The following is a 14,699-nucleotide window of genomic DNA, read 5'->3' on the forward strand; positions in this document are numbered from 1 at the left end:
CGAAAAGAAACGAAAAAACAATAAAACAAGAAATCAATTTTGTTTATATTTTCCAATTTATATAATCAATGCAGTAATTTGGTCATTATAACTGAAAAAATACAAAATTTAACGTAGGACAAATGTGTGATCAAAAGATATTTATACCAGATCTATTTATTTAGATGAAAATGTTATCTGGATCCTTCGTGCGGCCTAATGTTAGATGGGTCTTACTCCTAGATGAGTCATACAATTTATAGATGTGCTACGTTAATTTTAAAATATGGGTACTCAAGTATTTTACAAAATTCGGTTCCAGATGTGATAATTTTGGATAATATTTTTTTTCATATCAATGTGGTTGGTCCTTTCAACCACCTCAAAGTTTTTTTTCACTGGTAAATTTCAACTTACTTTCACTAGCGACTGTCCAAAACTGTTAAAATTTATGAACAAACCGACAACTTCCACTGTCCAAAAACGCACGTGATGGGTTGATCACTGACTTATTTCAATTTGCTCGGCAATCATTGTCAAAGTCACTGTCACTCCCAGAATAAAACCTGCGCAAAAAGCAACCCACGCGCAGTTCCACGACGGATTACGAGGAATCTCGGCCGCAATGACAGCCGCACAATTTGCTGTGCGAATCCCATAAAAATAAACCCAAAATTTTCACCTGCCGCCTGGGGGCCCAAAACCGGACCCAAAGCGTGTAATTAGCGTAAAATGTAGATTAAAAGGTGTACTTTATTGTTGCGAAGGTGTCACTCTTGCGGCACCGTTTTTGGAGGAACATGATCAACCCGGGCTTCTCTGGGGGCGATTTTCGAAAGGTGCTGCTCGACGGCTGATCGGATTGAAGCGGACAGTTGCGATCCGGCGAGAAAGATAGCTGAAATTTGATATGTGGACGACAAGTACTGGGGTGATCCAGTGTTACCAGAGACAAACAGAAGTAGTACTTGATACATCAGAGATATTCGTTACAACTGGCTTAAGCAGTTTCCGAAAAAGCTTAATGTCAGCGTCCGATGTTCGATGTTGTCATTATTTCAAGTTTTTTGTAGCTCTTTATCTGATTGAAGTAAAATAACTGCTGAATTTATGGGAAGGTTACCTCGCTTTGACAGGTACATGATTAAGGGTAAATACGAAACTACTCATCATCTGTCACTGTGCTGAAATCTTTGAGTAGAAAATTACACATCCAATGGCTTTTTCGTATAGTTGATCCTTGGTTGAAAATGTTACTGCTGGTTAATAGAACTTAAGTACATTTTCAAATATATTTTTTGACAATATCCTTTGATGTCAGTACGGGTAGATCCAGAGGGGACCGCAAAGCTCAACCTTCTACAAACTGCTCATCAATAATTAATATCCTCAACAGCAGATCTCGTTGAAAATGAAGTGATAAGTGCAAAGAAGAACAGAAAAAACAGTGAAATCAGAAAAAACAGCAATAAAATCGAAGAAACGCAAAGCCCAATGTCGTCGCATGTTAATGAAGTTATAATGTGCCGCCCCAGTAAGGGATAAATATTCACGTCTTGTTCGCCGAAGATTGCTGAACTGTGATCAAGCCAAGTGACATCTCCGCAAAAAAAGTTAAAGACCAGTCATCGATTTCACCTCACCCAGTAGCGCAAACCCTCTTCGGGCGGCCCCAAGATGGCCTCTTCAAAGTCAGCCACGGCGGGTCTGGCCGGCAGCAAGAATGGCACCCCCACCGGTAAAAACAATGGCAGCCAAGTCAAGGTTGACCACCGGGCCATCGAGGACACGGTCCTATCGCTGCGGCGTGAACTCCGCGAGGTGTACGAAACGCTGCGTGAGAAGAATGAGCAACTGGTGGACCTGGAGAAGGACGTACGTGACCGGGACATCAGCATCCGGTACCTGAACAACGAGTACCGCAAGCTGAAGGAGTACTACCAGAGCAACAAGAGCGACCTGTCGGTGCCGCCGAACTTTAAGCTTAATGGTGGTGGAAAGGCGGACGAGAATGGGACGGGGAACTTGGAGGATCTGCTGCAGAAGCTGCAGAAGGAGGTGAAGGAAAAGGACCTGCAGATCAGGGAGCTCAACCAGAAGGTGATTCGGCTGTCGAACAATCTGATCTACGTGCAGAAGGAGTCGCTCAGTAAGGACGATCGGATCGATGAGCTGCAGAATGAAATCGACAAGTTTAGACAGGTGGTGAGTAGTACTCTTTGTCTTTCTTTTTGTTCCAAAATACGAAATTTTATTTATAAATAGTCATTCGAGAAATTCATCAAATATTTTTAATTTCTACCGACAACTATATGGAAAAATCGTATTTTGGGACACCGTAGAAAACCCCCTTTTCCAAAAACTAACCCACCCAAAACCCGCTCGTTTAAGGTGCGCCCCATTACGAAGGCCCTCATCGAGAAGCGCTGCTCGGAGGACACGTTCGACGCGTGGTCGCCGGGCGTCGAGAACACCCGGGTGCTGCCGCCGGTCAACGCCGAGCCACGCATGAAGCGGCAGGCCATCAGCGCGGAACCGCTGTCGTCGCTGGCCGGCATGCAGGGCGACCTGATCAAGATCCCGAAGACGTCACTGTAAGCTATACTTAGAGAGATCGGCCGCGTGTGGTCCAGCTGATGCTATTTTGGGAGGTTTTTGGAGAAGCATCATTACTAACAAATGCGTTATTACACTAATCGTTAAAATTTAACTTGTCCGAAACCCTCGAGTTGATTTAGGTTTAGAATTTGACTCAAAAATGTAACGTCAGTTTCTCAAATGCCAACAGCGATCACACTTCAGTCAACCGCCGGTCGTCGACCATTAATTAAGCCCCAATAACGCTGATCGCAATCGGTTTCAACCGGCCGTCCCATAAACATTCAGGTGTGCTTTTAATAACAAATTTCCATAACGCACGCCCGTTAAGTCGTAGAATGGTTCAATTAGCAGTCGCAGTCTAGGCGCCCGAAGCGCCCTCTTAAAACCTAAAACTGCAGCAATAAGCACCGCCAGCCAGCAATCAATCAGCTGCAGGGCACATTGGAGGTGGCCGCGACATTTCAACTATCTGACTGAGTCTAGTTTTCCACCAGTCTGCGGCTTGTGTTAAAATTGTGGGTTGGACTGTAGCATGCAAAAGACAGACAGTTTTAATCCCGCACGTGTCGTCCCACTTGTCAGCGAGACATTTGCTTGATTTCAGCAGCTCTAATCTGTCAAAACTGCCATTTGGCATGTAGCAAATAATTTATTTTTATCGAACTGCACCGAAAAAAAAGTTGAATTTTTGAAGGTTGAAATTTTTTATTGAGCAATATTATTGCCTAGAAACTTTGTAAAAATGTGTACTTAATGAAAAATCACCAACAACTGATGAAAATTTTCCAGTTCTTTATGTAATATTACACATTTATTTATTTTGACACAAAATCTGTCACAATTCCCTGATGAATATTCCCCCTCATACGTATCAAAATTTCCATACAACTTAAAAAAATAAAACCTTAGACCCCGCCCCCCAACTGCGTTACGTACACAGAAAAAATGGTAATGGTAATATTCAACAGGTAATGGTGACAGATTTTGTGTCACGAGTTATCGCGATTTTACGAAAAAAAAATTTGAAAAAGTTGGTCGTCATTGATCATGACCGTTCATCGTACCTCGCGACAGACACGGACGACGAAACAAAGAGAAATGCAAAATGTAACTTTTTCAAATCTTTTTTTCGTAAAATCGCAATAACTCGTGATGTTTATGAGCAAACCCCTTATGTATATATATCAAAATTTTTATAATTGTCTGCTCTACAACTTTGTAGAACATTATTACACTCTAAAAAATAACCCTGCAAAGTTAGAAAAAACACGAAATTTTAAAATGAAAAATTTTGTTCTAAATGAAAAAATTACCCTTCTAAGTCAATGTAGATTCGTAAAGTACATTAAATTTCCATTAAAATTACATGTTCAAATTTTTTTACAGTCAAGTAACGGAAAATGGCAAAGTTTTTAAAACTTTTTTAGTGTTTTTTTCGATGAAAAATACGTTTTTTTCGGAATTCTGAGTACGCCATCAAATCGGGCGTCTAATTTTAAATAAAAGTCTCTTTGACACCAAATTTCGTTTCAGGCTGCAAATTATTGAAAAACACCTCTTTTCTCGCTTGTTCAAAAATGAAAGGGGTCGTACCGTCCCTCCGTCCCGAGATATCAAAAAATGGACCTCGGACTCGTGATCAGGGACAAAAGTTACCCCTAAGGACAAAGTTTCACGCAAATCGAAGAGGGGTCGGGGCAACTTTTCCCGATTTCGTGTGAGTTGGTAGAGAATTACCCACATACATTTTAAATGAATTCAGAAATCAATAATTTTTAGTTTGTTCGTAAAATGGATAGGTAAACATTATTATGGTAATAAAGCTATTGGACTAAGTTTACTACTTGATTTATGTTCACATTTGATTTATTTTGTAGTTAGTTTTTCTTCATAATTTTGCATTAGTTTATTGATAATTTGTTTCATAGTTTAAATTACAAATTCTCAAAAAAGAAGAAAGATTTTTTGAACTTGTTATTTCAATTGAAAAGGGGTGACATTGGGTCATACAAATTTCCTCATTTTTGTATGATTTTTATATGACCCAATCTCACCCCCAGACCCAATGTCACCCCTGATAACGGTATATTAAGAAAAAATAAAGCGAATTTTTGATCCAAGAATCTTAAATCTGCTGAAAATGGGACAGGATATGGATTTAAACAGCCTCCTGAATAAAAAAAAATCGCATCAATTTGAACCAGGACTATTTAAAATTTACTACTCAACCCAATTATGTGAAAACATTATTTTTGATAAATCAACATTTTGAAATCTGTTTTCTTTTACATATAATTGAAAAAATATTTCCATAGATTTTTTTTTCTTCCAATTTTATAAAATTTTATTTCACATTTATTCATCATTTATTTTCGTCGTGCACCTAAACACATTTCCAACTGAAATCAAGTAATGAATAGCATATAGAAAGTGAGCAAGCAGGTTTCTATCAAAAATTTTGCACATGGATGAAAATAGAACCGTATCCTTAATCAGCCAAAGATACGTGAACTTCCCCAATTATTATAACAAAAAAATTGTACATTTGCAGAAATTTGTGAATTCAGTTAGCATAATGATTTCTTTTACAGTTTTTTTAAAAAATTTTTTAAAATATGTTTCGAAATTTGAAATAGTTACATCATCTACAGAAATTAGACATATTTTTTTATGAATTTAGCAATACATTGTTGTTAGTTAAAAAGTCAGATTAACATTATTATGGTAATACAGTCCAGACTACATTATCCGAAGTTTCGGTTATACGAAGGTTTGTATGGGACTTCGGATAATCGAATCACAAACAAAAAAAAGATTTCGTTTTTTTTTTATTTGTATTACTTTAAACATTAAATTCGAGTTCAGCGACCCCATTTTAGTCGAATTTTAATAGTTACAGTAAAATTACGAAATGCTTATTTTCAATATGTCAGCACCACCATTTTGACACTATCTTAAATTCAAAAATTCTAAATCACTTTAGAGTAAAAAAATTACAGCAAAAAAAATTCTTTGATCCGATCATCCGAAGTTTCAATTATCTGAAGTTTAATTTCGCCAAGGCCTTCGGATAATCGAGTCTGGACTGTTTAGCTATTGAACCAAGTTTACTACTTGATTTATGTGTGGAAATGTGCAGTCAATTTAATAAACAAATTAAGTGCATCTTCCAATGTTGCTTCGATTCACCAAAAAATGTGTATATTTTAAGTTATCAATGCTTGTTTTGTGCATGTTTACGATTGATTTTAATAGTGAGGCCGTTGCAAAAAAAAGTATAAAAATTGAAATTACGAGCCATGGTTTTAACATTTTAATGAAAAAGTGTTTTAAAATGCATTATACACCTGTCCAGTTGTGTGATGCATCATTAGTTTCCAAAATATCTAAGTATTGACGGAAATTTTATTTTTTGCGAAAAATATAATTTTTGCGGTGCTGTACATTGGAATTTCATAAAAATTCAAAACATTTTTAAACAAGCCCAAACATGCTAAATATGATTATCAATGCAGAAAAATGCATTTTAGATTGTTTTTTGTTAATTAGACTTCTATTTTCATGGAAATTTTGAAGTTTTTTTGAAAAATATTTTTTTTGCCCCCTTTTTTTTCAGACCAATTTGAAGGGAGGCGACATAAACTTTAAAAAAAATACTAAACATGCTAAGAATTTTTGATTTATTGAAAAAGAATCTGAAATCCCCTAAAATTAGACTTGATTAAACATGTAAACAAGCAAATGTCCGAATCCCGCACTTTGAGTGTTTTGATAATGCTTTTAAAACCATTTCAGCATCAAATAACATCATGTTCCATTTTTTGATTTTAAATTCCAGTGTAAATTTTTAATTTGTATTTTAAACTAGACAATGTTTTTTGTAGAATATCAATAACTTAAAAAGTTTCAAAGAATAAAAAATGTAACCCTTTCTCAACACTTTTGGATGACACATGCAGGGCAAAACATTCTTTTTCCCTGCATTTAAATGCCAACAATCAAATGAAAGTAAAATCTGCCGCCACTAAATCATACCGACAAATGATCTGCAAAAAGGCAAAACGCTGCTTTACGACATTTTAACGATTATAGATGAGTGTGGTAGCGATTCATAGGCAAATGAAACACTTGCCGCTAATCGTTTGCTGTGATCCCTGTGAGTGGGCCCACGTGGGTTTATGGAAATGTGCCCGAATGATGAATTTTACGACCGTGATGTTTTCCACCGAGCGATTAGCTGCTGGTTGGGGCTCACAGGGTTAATAACAATGATGTTTTATCGCCCACATTTTCCACGACAAGACACGGTGAGATTTGAGGTGAGATCTGTCAAAAATTGTGTGGCTTGGATACAATTTGGTATGCAATTACAGTACAATTTTACAAATGTCGGTTTGAAGAGTTGCAGGATAACTGTTTAATTTTACAAAAAATCCAACAATTTGAACGCCGTTTCAAATTATCTTATGAACATCAAGTCCAGCGTGTTTGTCTGTGTATGAAAGTTCGTATGTGTGCTTTGGCTAATGAAAATGTTAGGGCTATTTTACGGTGACAAGTCGCGACTGCCGGTGCTGGAGTTGAGTCCGCGACGAGGGGCATGCAAATGCGCTCGCCAAAGTGTATGAATATGAATTAGCAAAATGCAATTCGCGTAACATGCTCGATCACCAGCGACTCCTCCTCCTCCAGATGACAGCACCGCGCGCCGGGGTTGTCAAACCCCTCCTATTTGATACATTGAGGTCCAAAGGTGTTGTTACAGTCATGTCGCGTGTGGGGTTACACTCAGTTGCCTATTTAAAAGTTTTGATTTTTTTCGAGGTCTTCGTTGATTCTCTATGCAACTGAGTGCACTACAAATACGGGGGCAGATTTTATGGTTGTAAAATGCGCACGAGAGCCATAAAAAGGTGAAGAATGGGATCGCGCGACTTGGGCCGCGACCTGAGTCAACTTGGGCCTCCGCGGAGTTCTATAGCTGGAAGGTACAGACGGTCCGTCGTCGTCTGGGAGTTGTGTGGGCTTTCGCCGTCGACGAGATCTCCAGACAGACAGATGGTGTGAAGTAGATGTCACGGAGTTGTGAAAATGTTCTTGTTCTTGTACCACGCCATGCCAGATCTCGCACCGGGGTGCTAATGATTGCTAATTTTATGATTGATTGTTTCGCGCCCCAACTCTGTGGGTCGTGGGAGCAGACAGGATCATCGAGTTGGTGAGAAGGTTAGGGCAATGTAACGCTGAATGGTTTGTGACCTTGTTTAGGGCTTTATTTGGTTTTTATTTGTTGAACGTTGAAAAAAATGATAGCCAATTTGATTGAAATTAGACACGTATTTTGGATTTTTTTTTTAATTTTGTGTAAAAATATTTTTAAAGAAATAACAACAGAGTTTTTTTTAACGAACTATTTGAACAATTAATAAAACGATCAATAGGTTAGAATTTGTTTATTTAAAGTTGATGTTAAATTGAAGATCTTGAATTTTAATCGTGCACGGATATTGATGAAGTGGCGTGGTTGTTCATCGCGTGACAAACGAATGTTTCTAATCAATTTGTTTCCATTGACCCGTCACACACCGGTGAGAACTCCGGCATTCCTTTCTCGCCATACCTTCATGCAAAGAGGTAATAGCTGTCGTAATATTAATTCTAAGCTGCAATTACAAGTCGGGGACCTCTCAATGGTTCAGCCCACTCATCATAATCAGACCTTTTACGGCTATCCGTGACAATCCGTGTGGATTCCAAGCACGACACAAGTTGGCCTGGTTTGTCCTGAGCGTCGTCTGGGAAGCGATTAAACTAATCGATATTTAATTTGTGTGCGCGTGGTTGCGTTAAATGCAAACAATGTAATTAACATCGGCGCACGCTCGCGACACTCACGCGACTTAAAATTACACGATCTGAAAGTTGTAATCCGATGATATTTTAATCTTGCACTAGCGGGTCGTCACCCCTGGCATGATGCCAAGATCTGCTATTGACTTGAAAACAATTTTAGAGTCGTGCATTAAATCCAACCTTCAATATTTCCAATAATACGCCAATTTCAAAGCATTGTCAAGCTTTCAGCTAAACATTCTTCAATTTCAATACCCATTACGCTTATCGCAAAGTTGGCACGGCCCACATCCTCAAGTTGGCTGGGGGTCTCTGCACGTCTAACAGGATCGCCTATCTAACGGCTCGAAGGTATACCGCATATCAAACGAGCCCCAACTCGATGAATAGTTTAATATTTGCGATACCAGAAGGACCTTCACCTGTTGGCGCGACGGAACGTGATTAGCAAATTTTCACAGTGAGGCTTCGTTTTGATTAGATTCAAAACTGTTTATATATAATCGTCAAAATCCAATAATTTTTTCATTGAAATTGCATGATTAAAAAAAACAACTTTTTAAGATGTCCATCAAGCACAGTTCTACACGAAGGCTCACTGTAAAGAGCGTGAGAAAAGCTAATACCTCTTATGAATGAATACTAAACCAATCGCCCACGAATTTCCTCTTCGTAGACTTGTTCTACGAGATGTTTGCATTCTGGTTAGCGTAGTGAAACAAGAATTTAATGTAAATTGAAATTGATTTTTCAGCAAAACATGAAATTTCGGCATGAAAAATTGTGCACTAACCGAAAAAAATGTTTCTGTAGGTTACTGCAGATTCTTCAAGTACATATCATTTTCCATTTAATTCAACACTTGACAAATAAAAAAAACAATATTTAAGAGAGCAAAATCTTTATTTTTTGTCTCGAAAATATTTTTTTAAGTTTTGTTTATAAGTCTGGAATTTGCCAAAATCCGCGAAAAATTCGGGAAAAATTCTAGAGTTTGAATTTTTTGTTGAAAATTGATAATTTTGTGGTGTTTTGTTCACTTTTCAATAAAATTAAACTACAAACTTAAGGAGCGTTTTAAACCTAACTGTTGGAAAAATGTAATTTTCTGATCTTGACTACATATTAAAATGACGAAAATTTCTTTTTGCAATTCCGTCCTGAAACTACTTACTTTTCCTGTCATTCTTGAACGACGAAAAAGCCTACTTTTCTGTACCAAAAATAACAGAATCGAATAGTAACACTTTTCAAAATAAATGCTGAAAAGTTCTACTTTTCAGCACTGAAATGGGTGCTGAAAAGTTGAACTTTTCAGCACTTGTTTCGAAAAGTAGCACTTTTCAACATTTTTTTGATGTAAACGTTTTATTGACAAAATACATTAAAATTTGACTTAAAGTTTAACTCAATGGGTGTTTCTCGGAATTGCAAAAAATGTTGTAAGGAACTCGTTGCAAAACTTGATTTGTTCAGCACTTGTCGTATTTATCCAACTCGGTGAACCTCGTTGGATAAATGTACGACTCGTGCTGAAAAAATCCTTTTTTTGCAACTTGTTGCATAAACTACTATTAAAATACATGTTATTTATAAATACTATTTTTTGTCAGTCAGTCAGCTGATGTGAGCTTCATTCAAAAACTTTGGGCACCCTAGCTTTTTAACATTTTATGGGTTTGGTCTTAAAAATGTAAAAAAGAGTTATTTTTATTTAACGGAAAAATCTGACTAGCAAATACAATACTAATTTTTCTCGTGTTCAATGAAAGGCTATTGAAAAAAAAATTTGCTTTTTGAAAATAAGGCCGTTGCAAATATTTTTTAAGTTAATGTCCCTCGACTCTGACCAAAGTCGAGGGGAAGCAACAAAATAAAAAAGTATAAAAATTGAAATTACGAGCCATGGTTTCAACATTTTAATGAAAAAAGTGTTCTAAAATGCATTATACACCTGTCCAGTTGTTTTGACATGATTAGTTTCCAAAATATCTAAGTATTCACGAAAATTTTATTTTTTGCGAAAAATATTTTTTTGCGGTGCTGTACATTGTAATTTCAAAAAAAAACAAAACTTTTTTAAACAAGCCCAAACATGCTAAATATGATTATCAATGCAGAAAAATGCATTTCAGATTGTTTTCAGTTGATTAGACTTCATGGAAATATTGAAGTTTTTTGGAAATTATTTTTTTTGCCCCCTGATTTTTCAGACTAATTTTGAAGGGGGGAGGGCGCAATAAACTTTGAAAAATATTTGCAACGGCCTAACTAAAAAATAATAATTTGTGAAAATGATCAAAAAGACTCCAGAATTTCAAGAATAAGTGTCTTGAAAACTGTCGCATTAGGTTAGAGGAAAAGTTTTTATTAAACTGGATTTTCCATTGAAATAAAATTGAAAATATTTAAACAATGTTTAATTGAAAATCCAAAATGTATTTTAAGAATTAAATATCAAAAACACAACATTACAAAGAAAACATGATGAATATATGTATTTGCATGAACATATTCGCGATATTTTGACTGATTTGAAAACTGCCATCAGATTACTTTCAAAAAAATCTAAAAAAATTTCTTATTTTTAACTGTTTGCAATTAAGAAACAGAAACTTAATGTTTGGCTACGTTTGAAATGAATTAAAATGTTATTTTATTATTTTAGTTTGTTCAAGTAGTTTTTTTAAATTTATTGTTATTTATCTATTTTTATTAAAATTGTTAATAGTTTTTTTTAAATATATTAAGAAATTATTTTTGGTGGTTGTTGAGCCGTTGCAAATATTTTTCAAAGTTTCTGTTGCCACCCAACCCCCTCCCCCTCTTCAAAATTAGTCCAAAAAATCAGGGGCAAACAAAATATTAAAAAACTTCAAAATTTTAATGAATTTAAAAGTCAAATAAATTGAAATTAATCTAAAACGCACTTTTCTGCATTGATAATCATATTTAGTATGTTTGGGCTGGATTTAAAATATTTTAATTTTTTTTATGAAATTCCAATGTACAGCACCGCAAAAACTTTATTTTTGGTAAAAAATAAATTTTCGTCAATACTTAGGTATTTTAGAAACTAATGATTGCAAAACAACTGGACAGGTGTATAATGCATTTTTAAACTCTTTTTTCATTCAAATGTTAAAACCGTGGCTCGTAAATTCAGTTTTTTTTTGTGAGAAAATCCTATTATTTGAAGTTCCGGATAAGTGACCACCCTGACATTACTTTTTATTTCATTTTGTTTCGTCACTGTTATTTTCTAAATATATTTAGAAAATAACAGTGACGAAACAATATATATGTTTTTTAATGTATGACTTATTAATTGTTTTGTTTGATTTTTCTTGCATTTACAAATTACCAAAAAAAAATCATTCTAACTAGCAAAAGAATTGTGAACAAATTGTGAAAACTAAAAAAAAACTAACTTCAAACGCAAATTTGGGTAATAAGTAACCAAATTTATTTGCTATTCAGTTTTCTAAGATTAATTTTCCAAAACAAAAATAGTCATATTTTCAAACGATGACAACATTGAAATTTTCATGATTATTTTTTTTTTCAATTCGGTTTTATTTGTGAATAATCTAGTTACAATGAGTTCATTTAGGTACATAACAGAGTTTTGGTGTTCCTTGCAGCTGTGTTTTACATCATAATTCAATCGAAAAATTATTACTTATAACTATAGAATAGACAAGAGTAAGAAAAAGTTTTCAAAAAACTTACAGAAAATTTTTAAAGATTATAAAATCAATTTAGATGAAAGAAATACAAAATATTTGTAAAATTAATTAGAATTGTAATGTTTAAAAGTGAAAAATATGTAAATTTTAAAAAGTTAAAAAGTTAACCCTTTGTAATAAATACTTACAAATTAAAAAAACGACATTCATTTCAAAAGGGTAAAATTATGCAGTTTTAACCCATTTGAAATGTAAGTCGTGATTATAAAAATCTGAAAATTGTTACTTAAAAAGGTTGATAGCGGAATGGGTAGCATCTGAAAAAACTATTTTTTTCGTAATTTTAATTCTTTGCAAGACTATATCTTAGCAACCGAAGGTTGAATCTGCAATCTCCATAAAAGAAAATGGTAGAGAATTTGATCAGCTTTCAAAAAAATGAAATAGACAATTTTCAAAAACAAATTTAACTTAAAAATGACTTAAACTCGAAAACGGTTCAAAGTAAAATTCAAAGTAGTGCTTTTTGATTCCAAATCAAATTTTAAATACAAGAACGATTTTTGATAGCTTTTTCGGCTAAAATTCCAATACTTTCCAAAATCTCTTTATTTTTAATTACAACATGGAGAAAACTAAACTCCGTCATTCCCCAAAGCTCAAATAAAGCTGGCACTTTTTTTTAGACTTTTATGAAAAAACTAATGATGCAAAATGACTTATTTGGACCTAAGGAATCGATTGACAAAGTTTCATCCAAATAAAATAATGAATAAATTGAAAAAGTTTATTTGTTGTGAAATACTGGAGAACAGCCAAAGAGTATTTCCCTTCTCTCTGGAACTGCTCTTCATTTAAATATCAGTCTTGACGTTTGCTACTTACTACTGATTTATTTAAAAAAAAAATAATTAAGTTTGTACTAATAAGTCAATTTTCTCCGCCACAGATCCCGCGAAATTATCAAATCCGCCATCCTGGACAATGACTTCATGAAGAACCTGGAGATGACGCAGATCCGCGAGATCGTGGACTGCATGTACCCGGTACAGTACGGCGCCGGCAGCTTGATCATCAAGGAGGGCGATGTGGGCAGCATAGTCTACGTTATGGAAGGTGAGTGCGAAAAAAGCTCTACGTTTGTGGATGGCAAGCTCGAAAGCTAGCTTTTCTGCAAGGTGGGTTGTCTACCTTTGGGGGTTTAAACAGTTAGTGATGTGGGTACAACTCGCAGAGTGTATCGCGTTGGGTAGCTCTCGGTCGTGACTAAGTTGATGCTATCTTGGTGCTTAAGTAATGGTTGACGATTATTTTATCGTCTTGTTTGCAAAGCTTACACCTCGCACCTTCCTCGCTGCATTTTTCTTTTCATTTTTGACGTCCCAAGACAGTTTGCTTTTCGCAGTTAGCGAAGAGGAAGTGAAGAAAGCTCCGTGTGGTTCATAAATTAACACTGGATGCTAAATGACTCAACCGTTGTTGGCAGTAACGTTTGTCTAACCTTAAGCCAATAGAATCGTGAGATGATCATCTACAGCGCGATACATCAAGCGCGATCTTTGCGAAGAAACCAACCAAAGTCGAAGGATTGGTGAAAAATGTGAGTGATGAAAAGCGCCGATAGAACCATTTGTTACGAGAGAGGATTTTTCGCTTTCTATGAACTTGAGCTTTTGCAGCCGTACAGCTATTGAATAGATCTCTACGGTGAAGGGGATGCTGCAAATGCCACCAGGAAGCGTTCGCCGTATGATGTTGGATAGTTTGCTGGCTAATGGAGGCTTCCGATCCTTCGCACGGGTTATTATTCAATTTGGTTTGATTTGGAACTTGACTGTTGGCATTAGCTGCGGCGAGGTAGTTATTTTTAGTGGAGATGCATTCTTGAGTTGCATAACTCGTGGGAAATATTTTAATTTAAGATTGTTTGCAAAATATAGTTGACAGTTTTTTACTTTGAATATGAATTAAATTTAAATTCAATATCGCAATAATCGAATATTAAAATTCGCGACTCACCGCAAACATCAACAAAGCTAAAATGCCGAAGGATAAGTAATAATATAAATTGCTGAACAGCTAATTAACCTAATCCGTATCACCTGGCAAGCATCTCAAGTTTCCAGTCCACGTGGCACTCCGTCTACCGGCGCCTGGTGTTTCTCATTACGTAACGCGATATCTTCTCGATAGCTGATTAATCTGCCATCTTTCTCGGATTCCACCCACCCGCCTCACTCCCCAGGGTCTAATGGCATCAAATGAAATTTATGACCGCACAACACAAAACAGCTCAATTCATTTTACGCTAGACTGACCAATACCTTGCCTTGTGATATCTTCAACATTGAATCAATGATAAAACCAAAAATGCAAATTATTGCGGAAACCAGGCGAGGCCGGTGCCATTACGATGAGGCAGCATAAAAAAGCATGCAAACATGCTGATGTTGCGTCTCCCCTGAACATGACTTAAATGTCGGCGCAACATGGTCGGAACTTTACCGATTGGTACGAGCCGCCAAGCCTATAGACAAGCACAAATTTTGCTAATGAGTTGCTTCCGAACTACACAGT

General features: G+C 35.8%; 1 protein-coding gene across 2 annotated transcripts in view; it reads left to right on the forward strand.

Moving 5' to 3' along the window:
* The window catches only part of LOC120414069 (cGMP-dependent protein kinase, isozyme 2 forms cD4/T1/T3A/T3B), a 251,272-nt gene that overhangs the window by 107,437 nt on the left and 129,136 nt on the right, over positions 1–14,699 (forward strand). The window contains exons 2-4 of one of the 2 annotated variants that reach the window (XM_039575092.2): positions 1,376–2,184; positions 2,371–2,573; positions 13,072–13,238. In XM_039575092.2, the coding sequence (XP_039431026.1) occupies positions 1,657–2,184; positions 2,371–2,573; positions 13,072–13,238 (898 nt within the window). In that variant the 5' untranslated portion in view covers positions 1,376–1,656. The remainder of the gene's footprint in view (positions 1–1,375; positions 2,185–2,370; positions 2,574–13,071; positions 13,239–14,699) is intronic. The other variant, XM_039575091.2, reaches the window with a different exon arrangement.

The sequence above is a fragment of the Culex pipiens genome, chromosome 2 (genome assembly GCF_016801865.2).
Source record: "Culex pipiens pallens isolate TS chromosome 2, TS_CPP_V2, whole genome shotgun sequence".
NCBI lineage: Eukaryota > Metazoa > Arthropoda > Insecta > Diptera > Culicidae > Culex > Culex pipiens.